The following is an 18,677-nucleotide window of genomic DNA, read 5'->3' on the forward strand; positions in this document are numbered from 1 at the left end:
CAAAATAATTATTTTCTTAAAACCTTACTTGGTAACGAATAATGGGGAGCTGTGGATAGTACAAAACATTGTGAGAAGCGGCTCCCTCTGAAATAACGTAGTTTTCGAGAAAGAAATAATTTTCCAAGACTTTGATTTGAGACCTCAAATTTAGAATTTGAGGTCTCGAAATCAAGCATCTGAAAGCACACAACTTCGTGTGACAAGGGTTTGTTCTTTCCTGATTATCTGGCAACTTCAATGACCAATTGAGCTCGAATTTTCACAGGTTTGTTATTTTATGCATATGTTGAGATAGCCTGGTCTTTGACAATGACAGTGTCTTTAAGTCAAGTTGGCAATATTTACGCCAAATCAATCAATGCGTTATTGCATAAAAACTCCATGCTACACAAGGGAGTTTTCCTTAGCAGGATTAGTCTGTGAACCAGTTGTTTGCGTAGAGAAGTTAAAATGGTTGCCGCAGCTCAAAGACAAACCAAAGCTGCTTTTAAAGATGGCTGCTGTTGGGAACTATCTATAGCTTTTGATATTAGAGAAGATGTTGAGAAGTAAATGCAAGGTAAGTGATTCAAATGATCAAGAAATAATTTTTAGATTAGGATTAGCGATTATTTTTGTCACAAGTGAATAAAACAGACGTTGGATGCATGTGAGTGCGTTGCTGCAGTAGATAGTCACTTGGTGAAAAATCATGAAATCTGGCGATTTCTAATGAAACGGAAAAGCTAAATTCACTGAGTGACTATATTTTGCGATATTGTGTTAGCAAAATGCATTCAATATTTATTTTATATTAACTCGCACAGAGATCCTTGTCATAAACAAAAGTTCACAATAAGCATGGAAAGGGACGAGGGAACTGTCCTCCCCACAGTCTGAAAATTCTGAATGAAAAGCTTGGAAATAACATGGACGACTCAAAATAGACACTAACCTTGTCTGTTGTGACAGTCCTTGCCTTATTTGGACAAATAGGCGATGAAATTTTGTGTGTTTGAAATTGACACTGTAAAGCAGCCTATAATTAATTCCATATAGTACTCCAATATTAAATTTTGGAGTGTTGCTGGCTAGGATGCGTGTTCAACCCATCAAATGACAAGGCTCTGGGTGTGCGATTTAGTATAGAGGATAGATTTAGATAATGGCTGAGCATTGTATGGTTTCCCAGTGTAGCCTCATGGCAACCTGGGTTTGGATCACGCTGTATAACCCAGGAGGTCGAGTGCTGATTATGAACGTGTTTTAAAATTGACTTGAAGGAACACGTTGTGTCTGTAACCGTTTGTTATAAAATGCATATGGTTCGAAAGATGTTGTAAAAGTAGAATACAATGATCTACACAAATTTGCCTTGAAATTGCATGGTTTTCGTTTTACTTTGCGCACAACTCAGTCAGCCATTTATGGGAGTCAAAAACTTGACCCCATGAATGGCCGACTGTGTTTGTCAATGAGATAAGGAAAACCATGCAATTTCGAGGCATATTTGTGTAGATCATTGTACTCTACTTTTAAAACGTCTTTAACCATATGCATTTTATAACAAGCGGTTACAAACATTTTGAGAGCAACTCGTCTGATCCAAGGCATCGTGTTCCTTTAATTGTCATGGCTAGAACCTTTACTCAATCCATCAAAATTCTCCAGTACTCCATTCTGTGGTACCTGCATTTCCGGAACGTGTGTACTTTGTTTGATATGCCTTGATTCATGCTGAAAATGGATGGCTTTGTGGTGTCGTACAAACAGCCACCAAAGTACTCCACTGTGTGGTATTCGTTTAGCAGCAACACCAAAAAGCATTGGCTCGTTGTTTCAGGTACTATGTAAAGAGAGTAGCTGTTTGACTCTGCTTTGCTAATAAGCCATTCGCATGTCAGATTTGAATATTGTCTGGTACAATGACGTGCTTGATCACAAGTTACCATCTAAACTTGCCTTCCTCAGACTATAGAGACAGTTGCCACATAGATGTCACATGACTCGGGGCAAGCTTGTGCGTACATGTAGTTGGGTAAGAGCTGACAAACACCCCTACACAATTCTAAACTATATGAATGGCTCAATGGTGCCATGTGTTTGCTCAACTGGAGGTTGATATGCAAAAGCTTGCCCTGAACCATTTGCAAAACTGTCTCTATAGTGTGATGGATTCCAATATAAGCGGTTACTTGTGACTGTAAGTAAGTCAATTTGTACAAGACTTTATACTAATCTGTCTCACAAAATGGCTTATTCCATTAAGTTACTTAAGAAAAACCATCAATGGATTATGGAGGGTTAGGGATGGTGAGCTTGGGTTCACCAAGAGAAGTTGTGTCTTGACAAAAATGTTCTCTCCTTTCCCCCTCCGTCCAGTGCTGAGAGTGTAACAGTGCCTTTGTCATCAGACACATCAGAATCCAGATGGAAGTGGCTGTAATACCAGAGATCAACAATATGTGACACATTGTCTCATGTCACCAACACTGACAATGACACCAAGAGTGCCAGAGGATCATGTGTCACACCCAGCTAATGACCTCGGTCCCCTGATATGAGGATCACTAAGTTGCAAACGGGGTAATAACCGTGAGTAAGTTCGAATTCGCACATTTAGTTGACCCTTGGTCGACCACTGGCTAGCAACAGACATGCGTTGTGAGGTACTCACTCGAACAACTCGTTTGGAAGCCCAGTCAACACTTCCATTGCGTTCAGCCACTTGGATATAGTGTCACTGGTTCTCTTCTGTGCTTTACACAAGTTGGCATGAAGGCTACGAGGACCAAGGAAGAAACCATGGTCCTGAGACAGGTTCCAAATGGTCCCCTGCCAAAAGCCCAATGTTTTCAAGTCAAATTAAATTACCTTAAAGGAACGTTACAGAATCGGCTTTTGCTAATAAAACAGTTGCTGGCAGTGTAGCACTTTACGTAATCCACCATATACATAAACTGACAAACCTGTAGAAGTATGAGATTAATCGGGCATCTGGATCACGAGAGAATTGTAAAAAAAGGTTTACAAATTTTGCATTGCATTGATGCCAAAATAAAAATGAATAAAACGTTTACTGAGCGATAAACTCCAAACGCGAAGTTAGATTATTTATTTCTCATCAAATATGACATTTCAGACAGAAATATTGCAAGGGATGTTTTCTACTATCATCACTAGACCATGTTAGTTGTATGTAAATCTGTGATCTTCACGATTATTTTTCTTACCAATTCTTTAACGTTCCTTTAAGTTAACCATGGTGCGCACTCCAATTAGCTCAATGTCGAGAGTTCAGCAGGTGGTTATCGGCAATGATTTTGTCCTTGAAACTCTTGTAACATAATTTTGTCAGATTATTAACGAATTATGATTTAGTTTTTATTTGTATATATACCATTATTATAACGGTGCTCAAGTACTTTGTAATTTTTTTATGAGTGTAACAGTCGATAAAATCTATTGCATGATAGTTAATTATTAAACGGGTTTCATTATTGATGTATTTTTAACGTCACAATTTCCTGCAATAACCAAGTTGCCTTATACAGAGTAACCAGCCCGCTTTGACATTTTCTCAGCGTTTTAGATTAAAGTGCTACTACAATTCACAATTGTAAAAATTGTTAGACCATTTCATGGCCTTCTGATTTAACAGTTATTTATTAGTTCTTGACATAAATAATAATAATAATAATAATAATTACAACATTTATAGAGCGCTAAATACTAATGTTTCTAAGTGCTATAACCAGATTGACAAAACAGATGGGTTTTAAGTTGATATTTGAAAGTGTCCAATGAAGGAGCTGTTTGAATGTGGGTGGGTAATTTGTTCCAAAGTGTTGGAGCTATAAGACTGAAATGGTCCGATCGCCATAGCTAAATTACACCTAAAATTACTCTTCAATTAATGTTTAATTGGATAGCATGAAAACGATTCTGATACCACAGGAAAAAAATGTGCAGACCTTGGGAAATTTCGCAGTCTTAACCTCAAGTCAAAAACCACAAAGGAAGCTGACTGGTTAAATTTTTTAATTTTTTGGGTTTGAACAAAGACAAATTGACTGATCTTTAACCATCGACCGCCGGCGCTAACAACTAGATATCCATCAGACCTATGTTGGCGGTCTTCCTAGAAGTCAATATCTTTGTTTAGGGATGCCAGTCAGAAGCCATACCTGTTGGCTGCCTCTTCTAACCTTACTGATAATCCATTTTGACTTCAAACAAATATTTCTTGATCTGTTTGTTTTTTATCTGATAATGCAAGCAGATGGGTTACTATCCAAATCGATGTTACATAACCCATGTAATTGGCATTGCGTGTTTGCATCCGATCAAGGGCCTAACTCAGAAAGATGTTAAAAATACCGCTTTACAAATTTATTTGCTAAGCAAAATATGAGTGGGGTACCAGTCGCAACATGTAAACTCAATAGAATAATTACTGGTAACCTGGTTTTGCAAAGCAACATTTTTGTCTATGCTTGGCAAGTTTTGGTGCATACAGGGCCCAGTTTCATGGCTCTGCTTAGCGTGGAATTCTGCACTTATGTATTATAGAACTGTGTGTTACAAGGGTTCCGTAAGCACGGAATTCTGTGGTAAGTTAGAGCCATGGGGCCCTGGTTTCATGAAGTTGGAAATCTTTACAATATGACGTCGCTTGCGGCTACTGTCTGCTAGCACTGCCAATTCTCACTGATTCTGCAGAGAGCTCTTTGAAAATAAACCAATCTTTCCATGTTCTGATGAACAAATTTGAAAAACTCTCTGTTTATGAAAATCATTAACCTTTTACCTGGTCAAAATTCCAGTTGAACCTAGTTAAACTGTGTTTAACTGGAACTAGTTGAAAACCAGTTGGTAAACTAGTTAAACACAGTTAAAACCAGTTGGTTTAATATGGAAAATGGACAGACACCAACTGGTTCATAATTTAAACCTCGTTGAACACAGTTAAACCTAGTTTAAACCAGTTGGTAAATATGGAAAATGGACGAGTTTGGTCACTATCCAGTTGAACCAGTTGACCCCAGTTAACTATAGGTTCAACTGGAATTTTGACCTGGGTTGTGTTGAATGTTATTCTAAATATCTCCCTGACTGTAAGATACAATGTCGGCAGCTCTGTCATGATCTAGTGTACATATCTGGGAGTTAAATTGCACCCGCTATCCAACGCCTTACATCGCATAAGACTTGCATAGCGCATCAGTAACACACAAGGGAGCCCAAAATAGCACAACTGCGGTTAATCATGGGCGATGACGTCAAGCAAATTGGGTCAGTAGTAAAACCAGATTAAACGGTATGATATGATAAAGTAAGCAACTAAGAAGTATACTTTTTCTAAATTGGTTACTAATATAGCCCCACAGTGTCTCATAGAATTAACAGGGATGAAATTGTTCACTCTTTAATCTGAACTCAAACTTTGAAAAACCTACTTAGTTATTTAATCAAAATGCTGTACTTTTCTCCAAATGAATAAGTCATGCTCTTTGATATATTTTTTCTTAAACTCAGGATACTATTCCTAAAAGTTCCTTGAAACATTTAACTCCAACTCTATAAGGCTGATAAAAATATACAATTTCTGTCTTTGCAAGTGCTTCCTAAGATCTGGACCTAGTTTTAAAGATTTTTTCCAGCTGTGTGACTCTCATACCTGGATTTAGAAAATGATGTTGAATGACGTTTTTTTCACAGGTCATTATACATTTTGTGATTGGCGATTATGGAATTGATCATGGAATTGATTTTCCAACATTAATAGCAACAATGTAACATGTATTTTTATTTATTGCTAATTTTATTTGCATGCTGAAGAACAAAACCTTTGGTTTAGACAAGTCGTAATAGGAAAATGCTGCCTGTTTTAAAGAGCAATTGCAGTTGATTGTTCATTAAATAATATATTTAAAGTGGTTGCATGCTTTATGTTTTGCCACAGATTACTAACATTTGACAGTCAGAGCTTTGTCTGCAGATGTTTAACTGCTTGTACAAAGGAAATTATAATTGCTGTTTTAACAACTCTATATTTTTTACATGTAAGGAATGAATATGTTTATTAACTAATCGTTGTACACGTAGCCGTTTGTGTTTTGATATTTATGCTCATTATTTATTTATTTATAGGCATTATATTTATTGGCTGGATGGGAAACTTTTGGGGACACTAGATGGCAGCAGACTTAACGATTGCTTAACCAGGTTAATCCAAAGTTCTCGGACATGTGCTGTGCGAGGGCTCAGATCTATGCAACATTTTAAATTTACCTGGTATTTTTCTGCTGCCAGCAAGTGTCCCAAAGTCTCCCATTATGTTTTTTTTCTGTTGTAAAGTTTTGTTAACTGGTTAAAGGTGTTTTCCACTTGCACTTTATCTGAATAATTTGGTGCCCCTAACCTATAACCTTTGACCTGCTTGCAGTGGACGTTATTTATGCAGGTAATTGATGCAGTAAGGGTCGGAAGTTATAGCATTTAATGCATCTAATGTTTTTGGAGAGCGCAATGAAACAACACTGCCATATTTATTTTTGATGACTTTATTCTGTATTCCTTTTGCACTTTTTGAATGTTTTTAACTTGATGCAAGGGTCGGTCACAAACTTACAAAAAGGGTCAATTTTTTTTTAATTTAACTATTTTTTATAAATAACCAGCACTGTAGTTGAGTCCCTGTTGTACGAGTCCATAAAAAAACAATGGCCTTAAACCCGCCAGCACTGTCAATAATCAATTCTAACATATCAATGTGTCAGTCCAAAATAGATGATCACAGTACAAAATCCTAATTTTGCAAAAACATAGTATCGACGCACGCAAATGCTCTGGTCTGGTTTGTTTTTTAATTTTTTGAAAGGCGTCTTAAAGCACTTCCTACATTATTACCCCTGGTCCTGGGCCTTAATTCATTCCTTAAACCATTTCAGGTCCCTAGGGAGCAGCCTGTGCGCAATATATGCACTACTCGGCTATACCAATCACAAGAACCATCTCAGCCCTCACAGGTATACCCTCTTACCCCTGGGTAGAGAGAAGCAATTATAGTTAAGTGTCTTGCTCAGGGACACAAGTGTCACGACCGGGATTCGAACTCACACTCCGCTGAACAGAAACACCCGGGGTCAAGGACCATCTCTATTAACTTTTACTTCTCTTTTGTTGTCATCTCAAAGCGCATAGAGACTTCTCTGTGATTGTGATATTGCACTCTACAAAAATGGTTCATTATTATTATTAAGGACATCATTAAAAAGAAAATTGTACCTTGAAGCATAATATAGCCGGTTTATTTTAAGCGACATACAACTTGGGCAATTTCAAACTCGCGTGTACTTAAATGCTTTTAAGGAGATGCTCTTTTTTTGCACTGGCATAACGGTATAACACGAAAATCATTTAGAGAAAGAGATGTTTGATTTATGTGGTCAGGGTTTATCCAGGAAGTTGCCAAAAATTTCAAAATAATGAATCAAAGGAGAATAATATTAAATTTTAATGTATTTTGTTAACACAAACACAATATTTTTTCTTTGTGCATTGTGGGTTGAGCATAAACGTGAAGGACTGAATGCTCTAGTCTTGTTTTAAGACATTCTTACATTGAGTTGGCACGTATTGACATGCACCTCATGACTATTCAGCCAATAGAGGGCGTCCTCTGGGAATCAAACTTGTTTTCTAAATTTCACCTACATTTTTTGCCTGTAAAAGTTAATGTTGATGATTCCATTAGAGTAATTCTGATTTTTTTTGTTTACCATGATAACCAATACCCTGCAGCATTATAGTGTCTTATACAATAACATTTGCTATTGCACCTAATATATAAGTTATTAGTAATGCTTTTTGATTTGTGTATTAAAATACACAAATCAGTGTGTCCATTTCTGACCTTTGACCTTTCATAGAAGTGGCTGCATGAATAATTTACTTTGTTGATGATAGTGATTGCTTTGGCTGTAACGGTTTTTAAGGAGCAAGACAGTCATAAGATAGGAACTGGAAACTAAATTAATCAGGAAAAATGGAGAAGAAATCTGTCATTAAATATCGATGAATTATTGATCTCAAAATGTAATTTGTAGACTCTTACTTTTGTTCTTCTCATTTTGCGTATTGTGGATTTTTACTTTGTCCTCTAATAGTTAGAAACTATTGTTACTAGGCCTTAATTTCATCTTTTAGAAGGCAAGACCATTTTCATTTTGCAAATGGCACTTCCATTGGAAACTCTTTAAAGGCAGTGGACACTATTGGTAATTGTCAAAGACTAGCCTTCACAGTTGGTGTATCTAAACATATGCATAAAAAAACAAACCTGTGAAAATTTGAGCTCAATCGGTCGTCGAAGTTGCGAGAAAGAAAAACGCCCTTGTCGCACAAAGTTGTGTGCGTTTAGATGCTTGATTTCATGACCTCAAATTCTAAACTTGAGGTCTATAATTCAAATTTGTGGAAAATTATTTCTTTCTCGAAAACTAAGTTACTTCAGACATGTCAGAGGGAGCCATTTCTCACAATGTTTTATACTATCAACCTCTCCCCATTACTCGTTACCAAGTGAGGGTTTAGGCTGATAATTGTTTTGAGTAATTACCAATAGTGTCCACTGCCTTTAAGCCTGTACTACTGTCAGCACAAAATCTAGCTATAAACAAACAAATCTTGCTTAGCAGGAACATGTCACCAGCCGAAATTCTAGGAAGCTTGCATTGTGTTGACTGGGGCCCACTCATTTTGTGTTCAGCGTAGAAATTTTATAAGCGGTATTTTCTGCTCCACAGCTTCATGAAATTGGGCCGTGATTATTTGCTGCCACTGATAGAGTGCATTATCCAGGGTTTCTTATTTTACGCAAATTTGGACTTTTCTTGAATGATGCACTTGCACAAACTCAAAATCTTATTTTCTTTTATGGCATCTCCGTTTGAAGAAGTAAGGTTAGATTACACATTCACTGGACTTGGGATAAAGCTTTTAACAATTGTGTTAGTTGGGCTAGCCTAAGGCCTCTGCGTGCAACCAATTTTTATTCTTACTTGACAAAAGGATTCACTCAAAAATACAATTTTTAACAAAACAAGCAACACTCTCAGTTTACTTCACATTTATATCCCAATACAAGATACTAAATATACAAATTTAAGTCTATATTTGGGTGTAATTCCATCTTTTTGATCTTGAAAGACAATAAAGGACCCCGATTCAAATCACAAATACGTGGATCATTGGTTTTTCAAGAAAATGGAGAATACCATTGCCTTGTGGATGCTTTAAGAATGAAACATTTTTTGACCACGAAAAAAAAAGAAGATATACATGTAAAGGGTCTGTTCATGGACTGATGTGACAAACGTTGGCAGTCAATGTCATTCGTTATGAGTCTTATGGCCTCCCCAAAAATAACTTATTAAAACTCGTTAATAAATAGCTTTCAAAATGAAAACACCCCTCTATAAGAACTAAACAAAATCTTACAAACTATTTAAAAATAAAAACCGAAAAATTGGAATGTAAAATACTGAATATTTACATCACAGAAAATATAATTTTTTTAAACTACAAAAATATTACCCTAAACTGTAGTATAGTGGGTCTGTTAAAGTTTACCCTTTAAATTTATATCAAAAATGTGCCTAAAAATCTTACCAGACACGCATCTTCTCAGCGGATCAGCTGATTTTCTCTTTTAGTTTTTCATTTCTCAGGGTTTATGTTCCGTAGAAAATTGAAAAGCACTTTACAAATAATGTGTCAAGAGCATTTTCCTGCCCCCTTTTTTTGCCAACAAACATTGTGTCAAGAGCATTTTCCTGCCCCTTTTTTTGCCACTGCAAATTGCATATCTGTCTTACACAACTTTTTACTGTCAAGCAATACACCACGTGGGAAACTGACTGGGTAAAGTATTAAAGTTTTGGGGTTGAACAAAGAAAAGTATTGACTAGAACGGACTTGAACATGCGACCTCTGGTTTAACATGCCAGCTGCTATCAAGCCCTATGTTGGCAGTCTCCATATTTTGTCAATATCTTTGGTGGGTGTGCCAGTCAGAAGTCATGCAACCATTCCCTTGAACAAAGATAATCTAAAGAGACCACCAACTACAAGATAGCTCAGTTGGTAGAGCGTGGCACGTAAAAGCAGAGGAGCAGGTTCGAGTCCCGTTAGTCAATACTTCTTTGTTTAGCGCCCAAAAACTGATGCAGCATCACACAAAGGAATGTGACCATTTCCAGAATACCCTGTTGCCTAAGAAACAAAATTAAGTATTTACGAATACATGTTTTGTTTTAAAGCAGTAAAACCACTACTGCTTGAGACATCATTATAGTCTGTTTAAAAATTAAAGTCTCTAAACAATAAAGATAACAAATTATTTTCTTACACATAATGTTAAAGAACAAAAGCCAAATTAAGTACAATTTTCTAACAGAGATACTTGAGGTCGATGAGTGACAAAATCTTTCAATGTTTGAAAATTAATGAATGCTTTAAAAGTTTTTTTATAAAGCAAAAGCAACTGCAAAATGATTTCAAACAGATTTCAAATCTTGATAAGCAAAGACAAACTTACTCCGGCAGGTTTAAATATTGGTGCTCTACCAGCCGGACTATCTAGCCCTATTATGGCAGTCTCCCCATTAATTTTATCACTATCTTTGTTTGTTGGGCACCAGCCAAAAGTCATACAACTATACAACATGTATAGCCAGGGATTGCACCCAGTTTTCTGTACAATGTGCGGAAGCAGTATTGGTGTAAGGAGATTGCCTGAAGACGATAATATTACTGTTCCTACTTAAGATCAAGTAATAATCCACAAGGGAAACTGACTGGGCATATTTCAAACAATTTGGGATGAACAACAAAAATTAAAAAATTCTTGAGCTTAAACAGGGTCACCAATTTTTCAGCTGCATCTAAACGGTGATTTTGACGGACTTCTTTGGACCATTTGCCTTTGCATCTTGCGCCTCAGCTTTCAAGTTAGCGTTGTGTTCCTTCACCATCTCCTGCCGGCGGACATGACTATACAGCCCCGATCCACCCAGAACCATGAAGTTACTGAACCACCAGAGGGCGGTCTTCACATCCTGAAAGTACGTCACAGCCAGGATGGTTTGGGCGCATGCCTTGGCCGTCCCGCTGATGTTGTGGGTGAGCGGGCTGGTCACCTTAATTTGGAGTCCCGTCACGAACCCGATCATGAATCCGAACACTCCGCTGACGGTCAAGAGAGCCCAGAAGTGGCCATTGTACAGATGAGGGAAGTTCCACACCACGCTGAACTCGCCTGTGAAGTAAACAAGCGGGATGAAGAGCAGGATGGCGTTGATGTTGTTGTAGAACATGAGACGCCAGATGTTGTCCTCCACCACGTACAGGGTCTTCTTGGTGAAGATGGCGTTGAGGCTGACGAAGAGGCTAGCCAAGATACCGAAGATCACTCCTGTGTAGGATAGCACACCTACAGGCAGACAAAACAAACAAACAAAAAGGTCAACAACAAATTAGTCAAACCTGGGTTTGACTAATGGGTTCTTTTTCGGAACCAACACTACTCAAAAGATATTTTCACCTGGCGTTACAGTAGACCTCAACTTAAAATAGTATGATCGTGCAGCAGCTAAAAAGGTTGTTTAAGGTCAAAGGTCACTTACCTGCACTATCCTCTTCTTTAACCCCAAGTAGGAAGCCCCCGATGATTACACAGCAGCATACCACAGCACGTAGCGATGTGGTTTGCTTTAGGAAAACGTACGACAAGATCTGAATATAAAAAAAAACACAGCAAGGTTTTAGTTTCTCTACAATGGGCCGATTTCACAAAGAGCTGAGAAGTGAGCAAAACTGATTATGAAACCATCTGACCATTGGGCAAAATTTCATGGAGCTGCTTAAGTAGCAAATATTGCTAAATAAATTTTTGCTTAGCATAAATGAGCAGGATACGAGCTACAAATCGTTCTTGTTGAATGCTATTTTAGCTGGTAACCTTATTCCGGTAACGGATTATACTGAGCATAATTGATGCGCGCTCAGTTACTTTTTGTGCTAAACGGCTCTATAAAAATGTTAATGCTGACAGTATGATATTTTGGCTGCTAACCTTATTCTGGTCTGCAAAATTATTTCGTGCTTACATCATGTACATGTACAGTAGCTATAATATTGGCCAAGGTTTTGAGTTTCCAGAAAAACTCATCATTCAACTGGAGGAATCCTGCCTCAGAAATCCATTAAAAAAATTTTAAAAAATACTTTAATTCTGTAATGTTCATATTTGTCTTTTGATTGAGAAATGGAAAAAAAAAAAAAATAACTAGAAGAATCTTTAGTTTTATTTAGACGAAAGCATTCAAATCTTACCACATTGAATACTGTTGAAAGTGAGCGGCCGATGTTGTAGAATGCTACGCCGACATGCTTTAGACAAAGGTTGTTCAACGTTATCATCCCCACAAAGAAGATTGACAGGGGCATCACCTGATTGACAACAAGTTAGCGATAGATAATTATAACTCAGAATGTGGTAACAGTAATAGACGCTTCTTACTTTACAGTGTACAGTAGCTATGATACTGCACATTTAGCCAAGACCAGCATGACCAGGGCCCAATTTCATACATGTAGCGCTGCTAAGCACAAAAAAATTGCTTAGCATGATATTTCTCCCTTGATAAAAACAGGAATGCCAACCAAATTTCCACATGATTTTCAGGACAAGCAAACAGCAGCTGAATACCAGTAAGAAAGCAACATGCAACAAATTGAAATTTGGTTGGTAAACCAGGGTTTTTTTTAAAGGAAGAAATGTCATGCTTTAGAAGCTAATTTTTGTGCTTAGCAGTTCTATGAAATTGGGCCCAGGGCATTGGAAGCCACGCCTATGTGGCCTCCGCGTGTAATGCCAGGCCTATGTGGCCTCCGCTTGTCATGCTAGGCTTGCCTTTGGCACTACACTTCAATTTAATTGGACTTGGATAAGATTGCATTGCCTGACCCTACAACAAGTGATTAGCACTTGTTGTTTGGGCTAACTGGACCCAGCTGTCCAACCGAATCCTTCACTTTGGCCAGGCCTCGCGAGTTAAGCCAGGGCAACCACAGCAATTTCCGTGGTGCCCTGTGCTTTTGCTGTGGTGCCCTTTGCATAGCCTTGATCAAGGCTGTTGCCGTACTGTTCCCCGGCCCGGTTCGCGGTACACGCATGCAGTGCATACACAAATGACATTACCATACGTTGTACAGCGAGAACAGTATAGCGTAGTCGTGAGAACGGTCGTGTCTTTGTATTTTCAACCTCATACACGTGGCTCAAACAACAGCCTTGATGGGTTTGTAAAGCTTTATCGGAATTCCGATAAAAGGGTATTCATGATGTGGGCGTGTCATTCTAAACATTGGCCAATCACAGGCGCGATTGAGAATGACGTATTACTTCTAGCAATCATGCCACGTCCATGTGTGTATGTGTGTGTGTGTACGCTGTACGCTAGCTATATGTACATATGTACTGTACTACGTGCTTTTTATAGCAGTGTCGGGAGCGTGGTGTTTATTAGCTAAGATTGTAAGGGGTCTGAATACGCTGCTGGACGGGTGAGCCGGACATGACTCGCCCGGTCGGTAATGGTGTTGAACAACTTCGAACAACTTGCGTTGTCTTGCGTTTCATTATAACACGAGGACTAGCATCATAATTACAACGTAGCTGGTAGATTTGTCCCAGAATTGGAAGCTGCTGTACTATAAGTGTAACGTTGTAGTGTAGTACTAGTATGTCAAGAGTTAGTTTATGAAATTGAACTTTATTTGTAGTTAATGTTCAGCCACACGCCATCTTCTACCGTCTGTCGACAACACATATTTTCGATCCCCAACTTTGATTTACCGCGAGAAACGTAATGAATAATATATGTCTACATTAATACAAAATAAAAAGCTGTTTTTTTTATCTCATCTGGTCTGTGTTTGTGCTTCAAGGGGATGGAATGTGTTGTACTGTCATATGCCCAACACCGAAGAATTCTTACCAAGTAGCCATCTTGCCGGAAACCCACGACACCTGGATACTTTTTTAACCTTTCTCAAACACATTTCACATGGTCTAATTTTCTTCCTTCTATTTCTAAACCCATGATTGATGCATTAAACGCGGCTGTTATATTTTGTTGAAAGTTTCTGTAGTTGTATTGCAAATTATACACCACTGATTTCCAGCGACTTACAGTTTTGTTTTACTAGTAGGGATTTCTCCCTCGCCCGCCGCCATTATTGCAACTCTACTACAGCCACTGCTTGTTTACAATACGTCGACAAGCACATGTGTGTGAGCGCTTGCAGAACAACGTTGTGATTGACATCGCAGCGAGAGTTTATAGGTCAACCAACAACCAATGAGAACGGGTTGTTAGTAAACATTAGCATAATGAGCTCCGCCCTAAATTTTGGCAGATACAAAACCATCAAGGCGCTACTTGGGAAGTACCCATGTACCGTAAGTGTACCTACGTATGTGTACATACAGTGTACGCCGTACACGTATTATATGCACTGTGTTATGTATGGGGGAGCGATGGCGGAATTCAGTGATGGGGACTGGGATTTTGCAGATCGCGGCTGGCTGTAGCGCCTTGATCAAGGCTACCCTTTGCAAGGTTCTTGTACAAATAAGTAATGTCCCTTTTAGAAGTGTCACTTACCATGCATACTAGAGGACAATTGCTGTGCCCCAGCAACAGCAAAGTTCAAGGTCTGTTTGGCAATTGGAAATATAAGGATTTGGAACTCAAAGCTTTAAAGGAACACGTTGCCTTGGATCAGACGAGTTGGTCTATAAAAAGCGTTTGAAACCGTTTGTTATGAAATGTATATGGTTAGAAAGATGTTTTAAAAGTAGAATATAATGATCCACACAAGTATCTCTCAAAATTGCACGGTTTTCTTTTTACGTCGCGAACTATCACGGTCGGCCATTTATGGGGGTCAAAATTTTGACTCCCATAAATGGCCGACCGTGTTTTTGAACGAGGTAAAAAGAAAACCACGCAATTTCGAGGCATATTTGTGTAGATCATTGTATTCTACTTTTACATCATCTTTCTAACCATATGCATTTTATAATAAACGGTCAAAAAACGCTTTTTAAAGACCAACTCGACCGATCCAAGGCAACGTGTTCCTTTAATTATTAACCTTTTAAAGACACGTTGGATACTATTGGTAATGGTCAAAGACCAGTCAAAATCTTATTCTGAGGTCTCCAAATCAAATTTGTGGAAAACTACTTCTTTCTCCAAAACTACGCTACTTCAGAGGGAACCGTTTCTCAATGTTTTAAACTGTCAACCTCTCCCCATTACTCGTTACAAAGTAAGATTTTATGCTAATAATTATTTTGAGTAATTACCAATAGTATCCACTGCCTTTAATTAAACAAAAAAGAGAGTAGCTTACCTCTCTGGTCACCTTGTAGTCAAATTTGATGGATGGAAAAGAGATGACATTCGGTGCTATGGTACTAACAATGCTTAACACTACGCATATTACGGTTGTGACGGAACACTGAAAGAAAGTAACAAACAGTGGTGCATCCAGCTGGGAAAGAAGAAGGGAAAGAAAAAGTTAAATTTATACCTCCCAAATTTTATTTTATTTTATCAAGACTTAAATGGTCCACTGATGGTGGTAGACATGATACAAAAGGGATTTTTTTGCACTTTTCACTTGTTCACTTGCAATAAACTATCAAGTAACATTTTGCTGTCAAGTCTTTAGCCCAGCTGCTGCAGTCCAGTTGGTTGTTAGTTGAGTCCAGGTTATTATTGACCACTGTGACATGAGTCCGTGTCATCAAAACAAAGTGACTTTCATGAGTCAAACTCAAGTCCGAGTCAGGAGTTTCTTCTTTGTGAAATACGACCATGCCAGGCCTGGCATTATAATTTTGAACATGTTGAAAGGGCAAGGCCATTTTCATTTTGCAACGAGGGCACTTCCATAGGAAAATCTTAAAGGAACACGTTGCCTTGGATCGGACAAGTTGGTCAAAACAAAAGCGTTTTTAACCGTTTTTTATAAAATGCATATGGTTGGAAAGATGTTTTAAAAGTAGAATACAATGATCCACACAAGTTTGCCTCGAAATTGCGTGGTTTTCCTTCTACTGTGCGAACTAACATGGTCGGCCATTTATGGGAGTCAAAATTTTGACCCCCATAAATGGCCGACGTGCTAGTCGACAAGGTAAAAGGAAAACCACGCAATTTCGAGGCATGTTTGTGTGGACCATTGTATTCTGCTTTTACAACATCTTTTTACCCATATGCATTTTATAAAAAACGGTTACAAACGCTTTTCAAAGACCAACTCGACCGATCCAAGGCAACGTGTTCCTTTAAAGTCAATTGAAAACTTTTCAGGGCCCAAGGCCAAGACCAGGGGCAGGCGAAGGCCATGTAACTCCATGCCTCCATGCTTAGGCCTAGTAGTAGTGGTAGTAGTGGTACATCATGTTAAAAAAATTATGATAAATGCTACTGGGGGTGAATAAAGTAACCAGACGAACATAGGGGGGCCTAGCTGACAGAATTGCTGGAAAGTAGGGGAAGACAGGCAATAGTTATAAAGAGTAATTTACCTTCAGATCTTCGCTGCTGAGTAGGTACTTATTGATAAACACCAATGAAATCGAAATAAACCTGAAAAATTGAAAAGGACAAACAAACCGTCAGGAAATTTGAGTCTCGAATTTAAGATGCAGGCTAGGATTATTTTGGGGGTACAAATTGTATTTCTTTGGATACAACATTGGTCAACCAGGAAGCAAAAACTAAGATCAGCTGTTATATATATAAAACAATGAAATTATTACAAGATTTGTGACATTGTTTACAATTCACAATCTTAAATTTAGGTTTCCGTCCGAATAACTTTATGTATGGCGCCACCACTTTTTCACTCATTTTTACAAAAATGGATATCTCATTGAGGTTAATTAGATATTATTTTATTTCATATCGTAATATATATGTTGGGAGCGATCGGTCAATCTACGCAATCGGTTGATCGCGCTGCGCTATCGACCGATCGCGCTGCGCTATTGAAATATCTATTGGTCGCGCAGAAATCGGTCGATCGCGCAGCAATCGGTCGATCGCGCAACAATCGGTCGATCGCGCAACAATCGGTCGATCGCGCAACATTCGGAAACGAACATGCGCGATCAACCGATCGTGCGGGAATGGCTCGGCGCGATCGGCCGATTGTGCAGGAATGATTCTGCGCGATCAGGAATCTTTGCGCGATCGGCCGATTGTGCAGGAATTGTTTGGCGCGATCGGCTGATGTTCAGGGGCCGAATTCACAAAGATGTAACATTGATTGTAACTGCAAATCAATCGTAGTGTGACGTCACTATATAAATCACTATGGTGATACTGAAAATTTGTCCTATGAATTTTATTGCTTTGAGAAATCGCCCCAAGGAATAGTTTACCTGCACGATCGGTCGAACGCGCGAAACCATTCCTGCACGATCGGTAGATCGCGCAAAACTTTTCTTGCACGATCGGTAGATCGCGCAAAGGCTTTCCTGCGCGATCCGCTGATAACGGGGAAAAAATACTCGTAGTGCAATCGGTCAATCGCACAAAGATGTCATTGCGCGATCGACCGATTGTTGCGCGATCGACCGATTGCTGCGCGACCAATTGATCTGAATTTGATTGTTCAATAGCACAGCGCGATCGGTTGATCGCGCAGATTGACCGTTCGCGCCCAACATATATATATACTATTTGTATACTTCTATGTAAAACAACTGCCTAAAACACACTAATAATACAATGTAAATGGAGGGTACTATGACTACGTGGTCGTTCAACTTCTAACCTGACCGATAATGACAAATTTCACTGAAACGAGTACAGAACCCCAGTAACCTGGGTCGGACACTCGTAGTCATTTTTTAGTTTTAACTCAACCAGAACCATGGTTCCTTTAGTTGTATTTACTTTTTAAATCTGGTATATCGTTAGTGAAAAAGTGTTGGCATGAAATACAAGGTATTATAAGATTGATTAAGACTTTAATAAGAGGATTGTCATGGCACTGTGGTAACTAAATTAATGTCAAAATACAGTATACATTGTTGGATGATTAAATAAAGAGTTGGATTTTCAAAGGGATAACTTTCCGTACGGCGCCACCACTTTTTCACTCATTTTTACAAAAAGGGATATCTCATTGAGGTAAATTAGATACTATATATTGTTTCATATCGAATGAAAAAGTGGTGGCGCCATACGGAAACTTCCTTCTTAGGAGTTGAATCAAATGTTCTTAGCAACCTTAGCAAGAGACCATGGCAAGACAGACTCCAGAGAAAGTTTTTTTTTACCAGTAAGCCGTCACAACCACTGTAATCTTCACGAACTGCCCCAGCAAAGGTGCCCTTCCCTCATTTGCAGATCTAGACGACAGTGCCATGTTAGCTGTCGTGCTACTCTCTGCTCCGTTCCCAGCATAAGATGACTTCTGCATTGGATCGATATCAAGTGAGTGACCTTCAAATAAGAAACCAATTTCGACCGCTAAACTCAAAAGTCAAAGCGGTAAATTCCTTGGATCGCAGCAGCTGGCCACGTACGTCGCATGGGTTT

The 18,677-nt window shown here is 38.6% G+C and overlaps 2 protein-coding genes across 6 annotated transcripts in view; one reads left to right on the forward strand and one right to left on the reverse strand.

Annotated features, from left to right (window-relative positions):
* Positions 1-8,066, forward strand: part of LOC139954510 (protein bicaudal D homolog 2-like) — a 42,434-nt gene extending 34,368 nt beyond the window's left edge. For all 5 annotated transcript variants that reach the window (XM_071954340.1, XM_071954339.1, XM_071954338.1 and 2 more), the window contains one exon: positions 2,365-8,066. Coding sequence is in view for 4 of the 5 variants with exons in the window: in XM_071954338.1 (XP_071810439.1) it covers positions 2,365-2,428 (64 nt within the window). In the remaining variant the exon portion in view is untranslated. The remainder of the gene's footprint in view (positions 1-2,364) is intronic.
* A 1,032-nt stretch (positions 8,067-9,098) lies between these two features.
* Positions 9,099-18,665, reverse strand: LOC139933940 (GDP-fucose transporter 1-like). The gene is made up of 6 exons (XM_071928181.1): positions 18,416-18,665; positions 16,655-16,715; positions 15,472-15,612; positions 12,382-12,498; positions 11,673-11,781; positions 9,099-11,479 (listed from the first exon to the last, which is right to left on the reverse strand). Exons 1-6 carry the CDS (start codon positions 18,556-18,558, stop codon positions 10,932-10,934), a joined length of 1,119 nt encoding a protein of 372 aa, XP_071784282.1. The 5' UTR covers positions 18,559-18,665; the 3' UTR covers positions 9,099-10,931.
* Between the last annotated feature and the right edge of the window lie 12 nt (positions 18,666-18,677).

The sequence above is a fragment of the Asterias amurensis genome, chromosome 2, assembly GCF_032118995.1.
Source record: "Asterias amurensis chromosome 2, ASM3211899v1".
In the NCBI taxonomy this organism is placed as follows: Eukaryota; Metazoa; Echinodermata; class Asteroidea; order Forcipulatida; family Asteriidae; genus Asterias; species Asterias amurensis.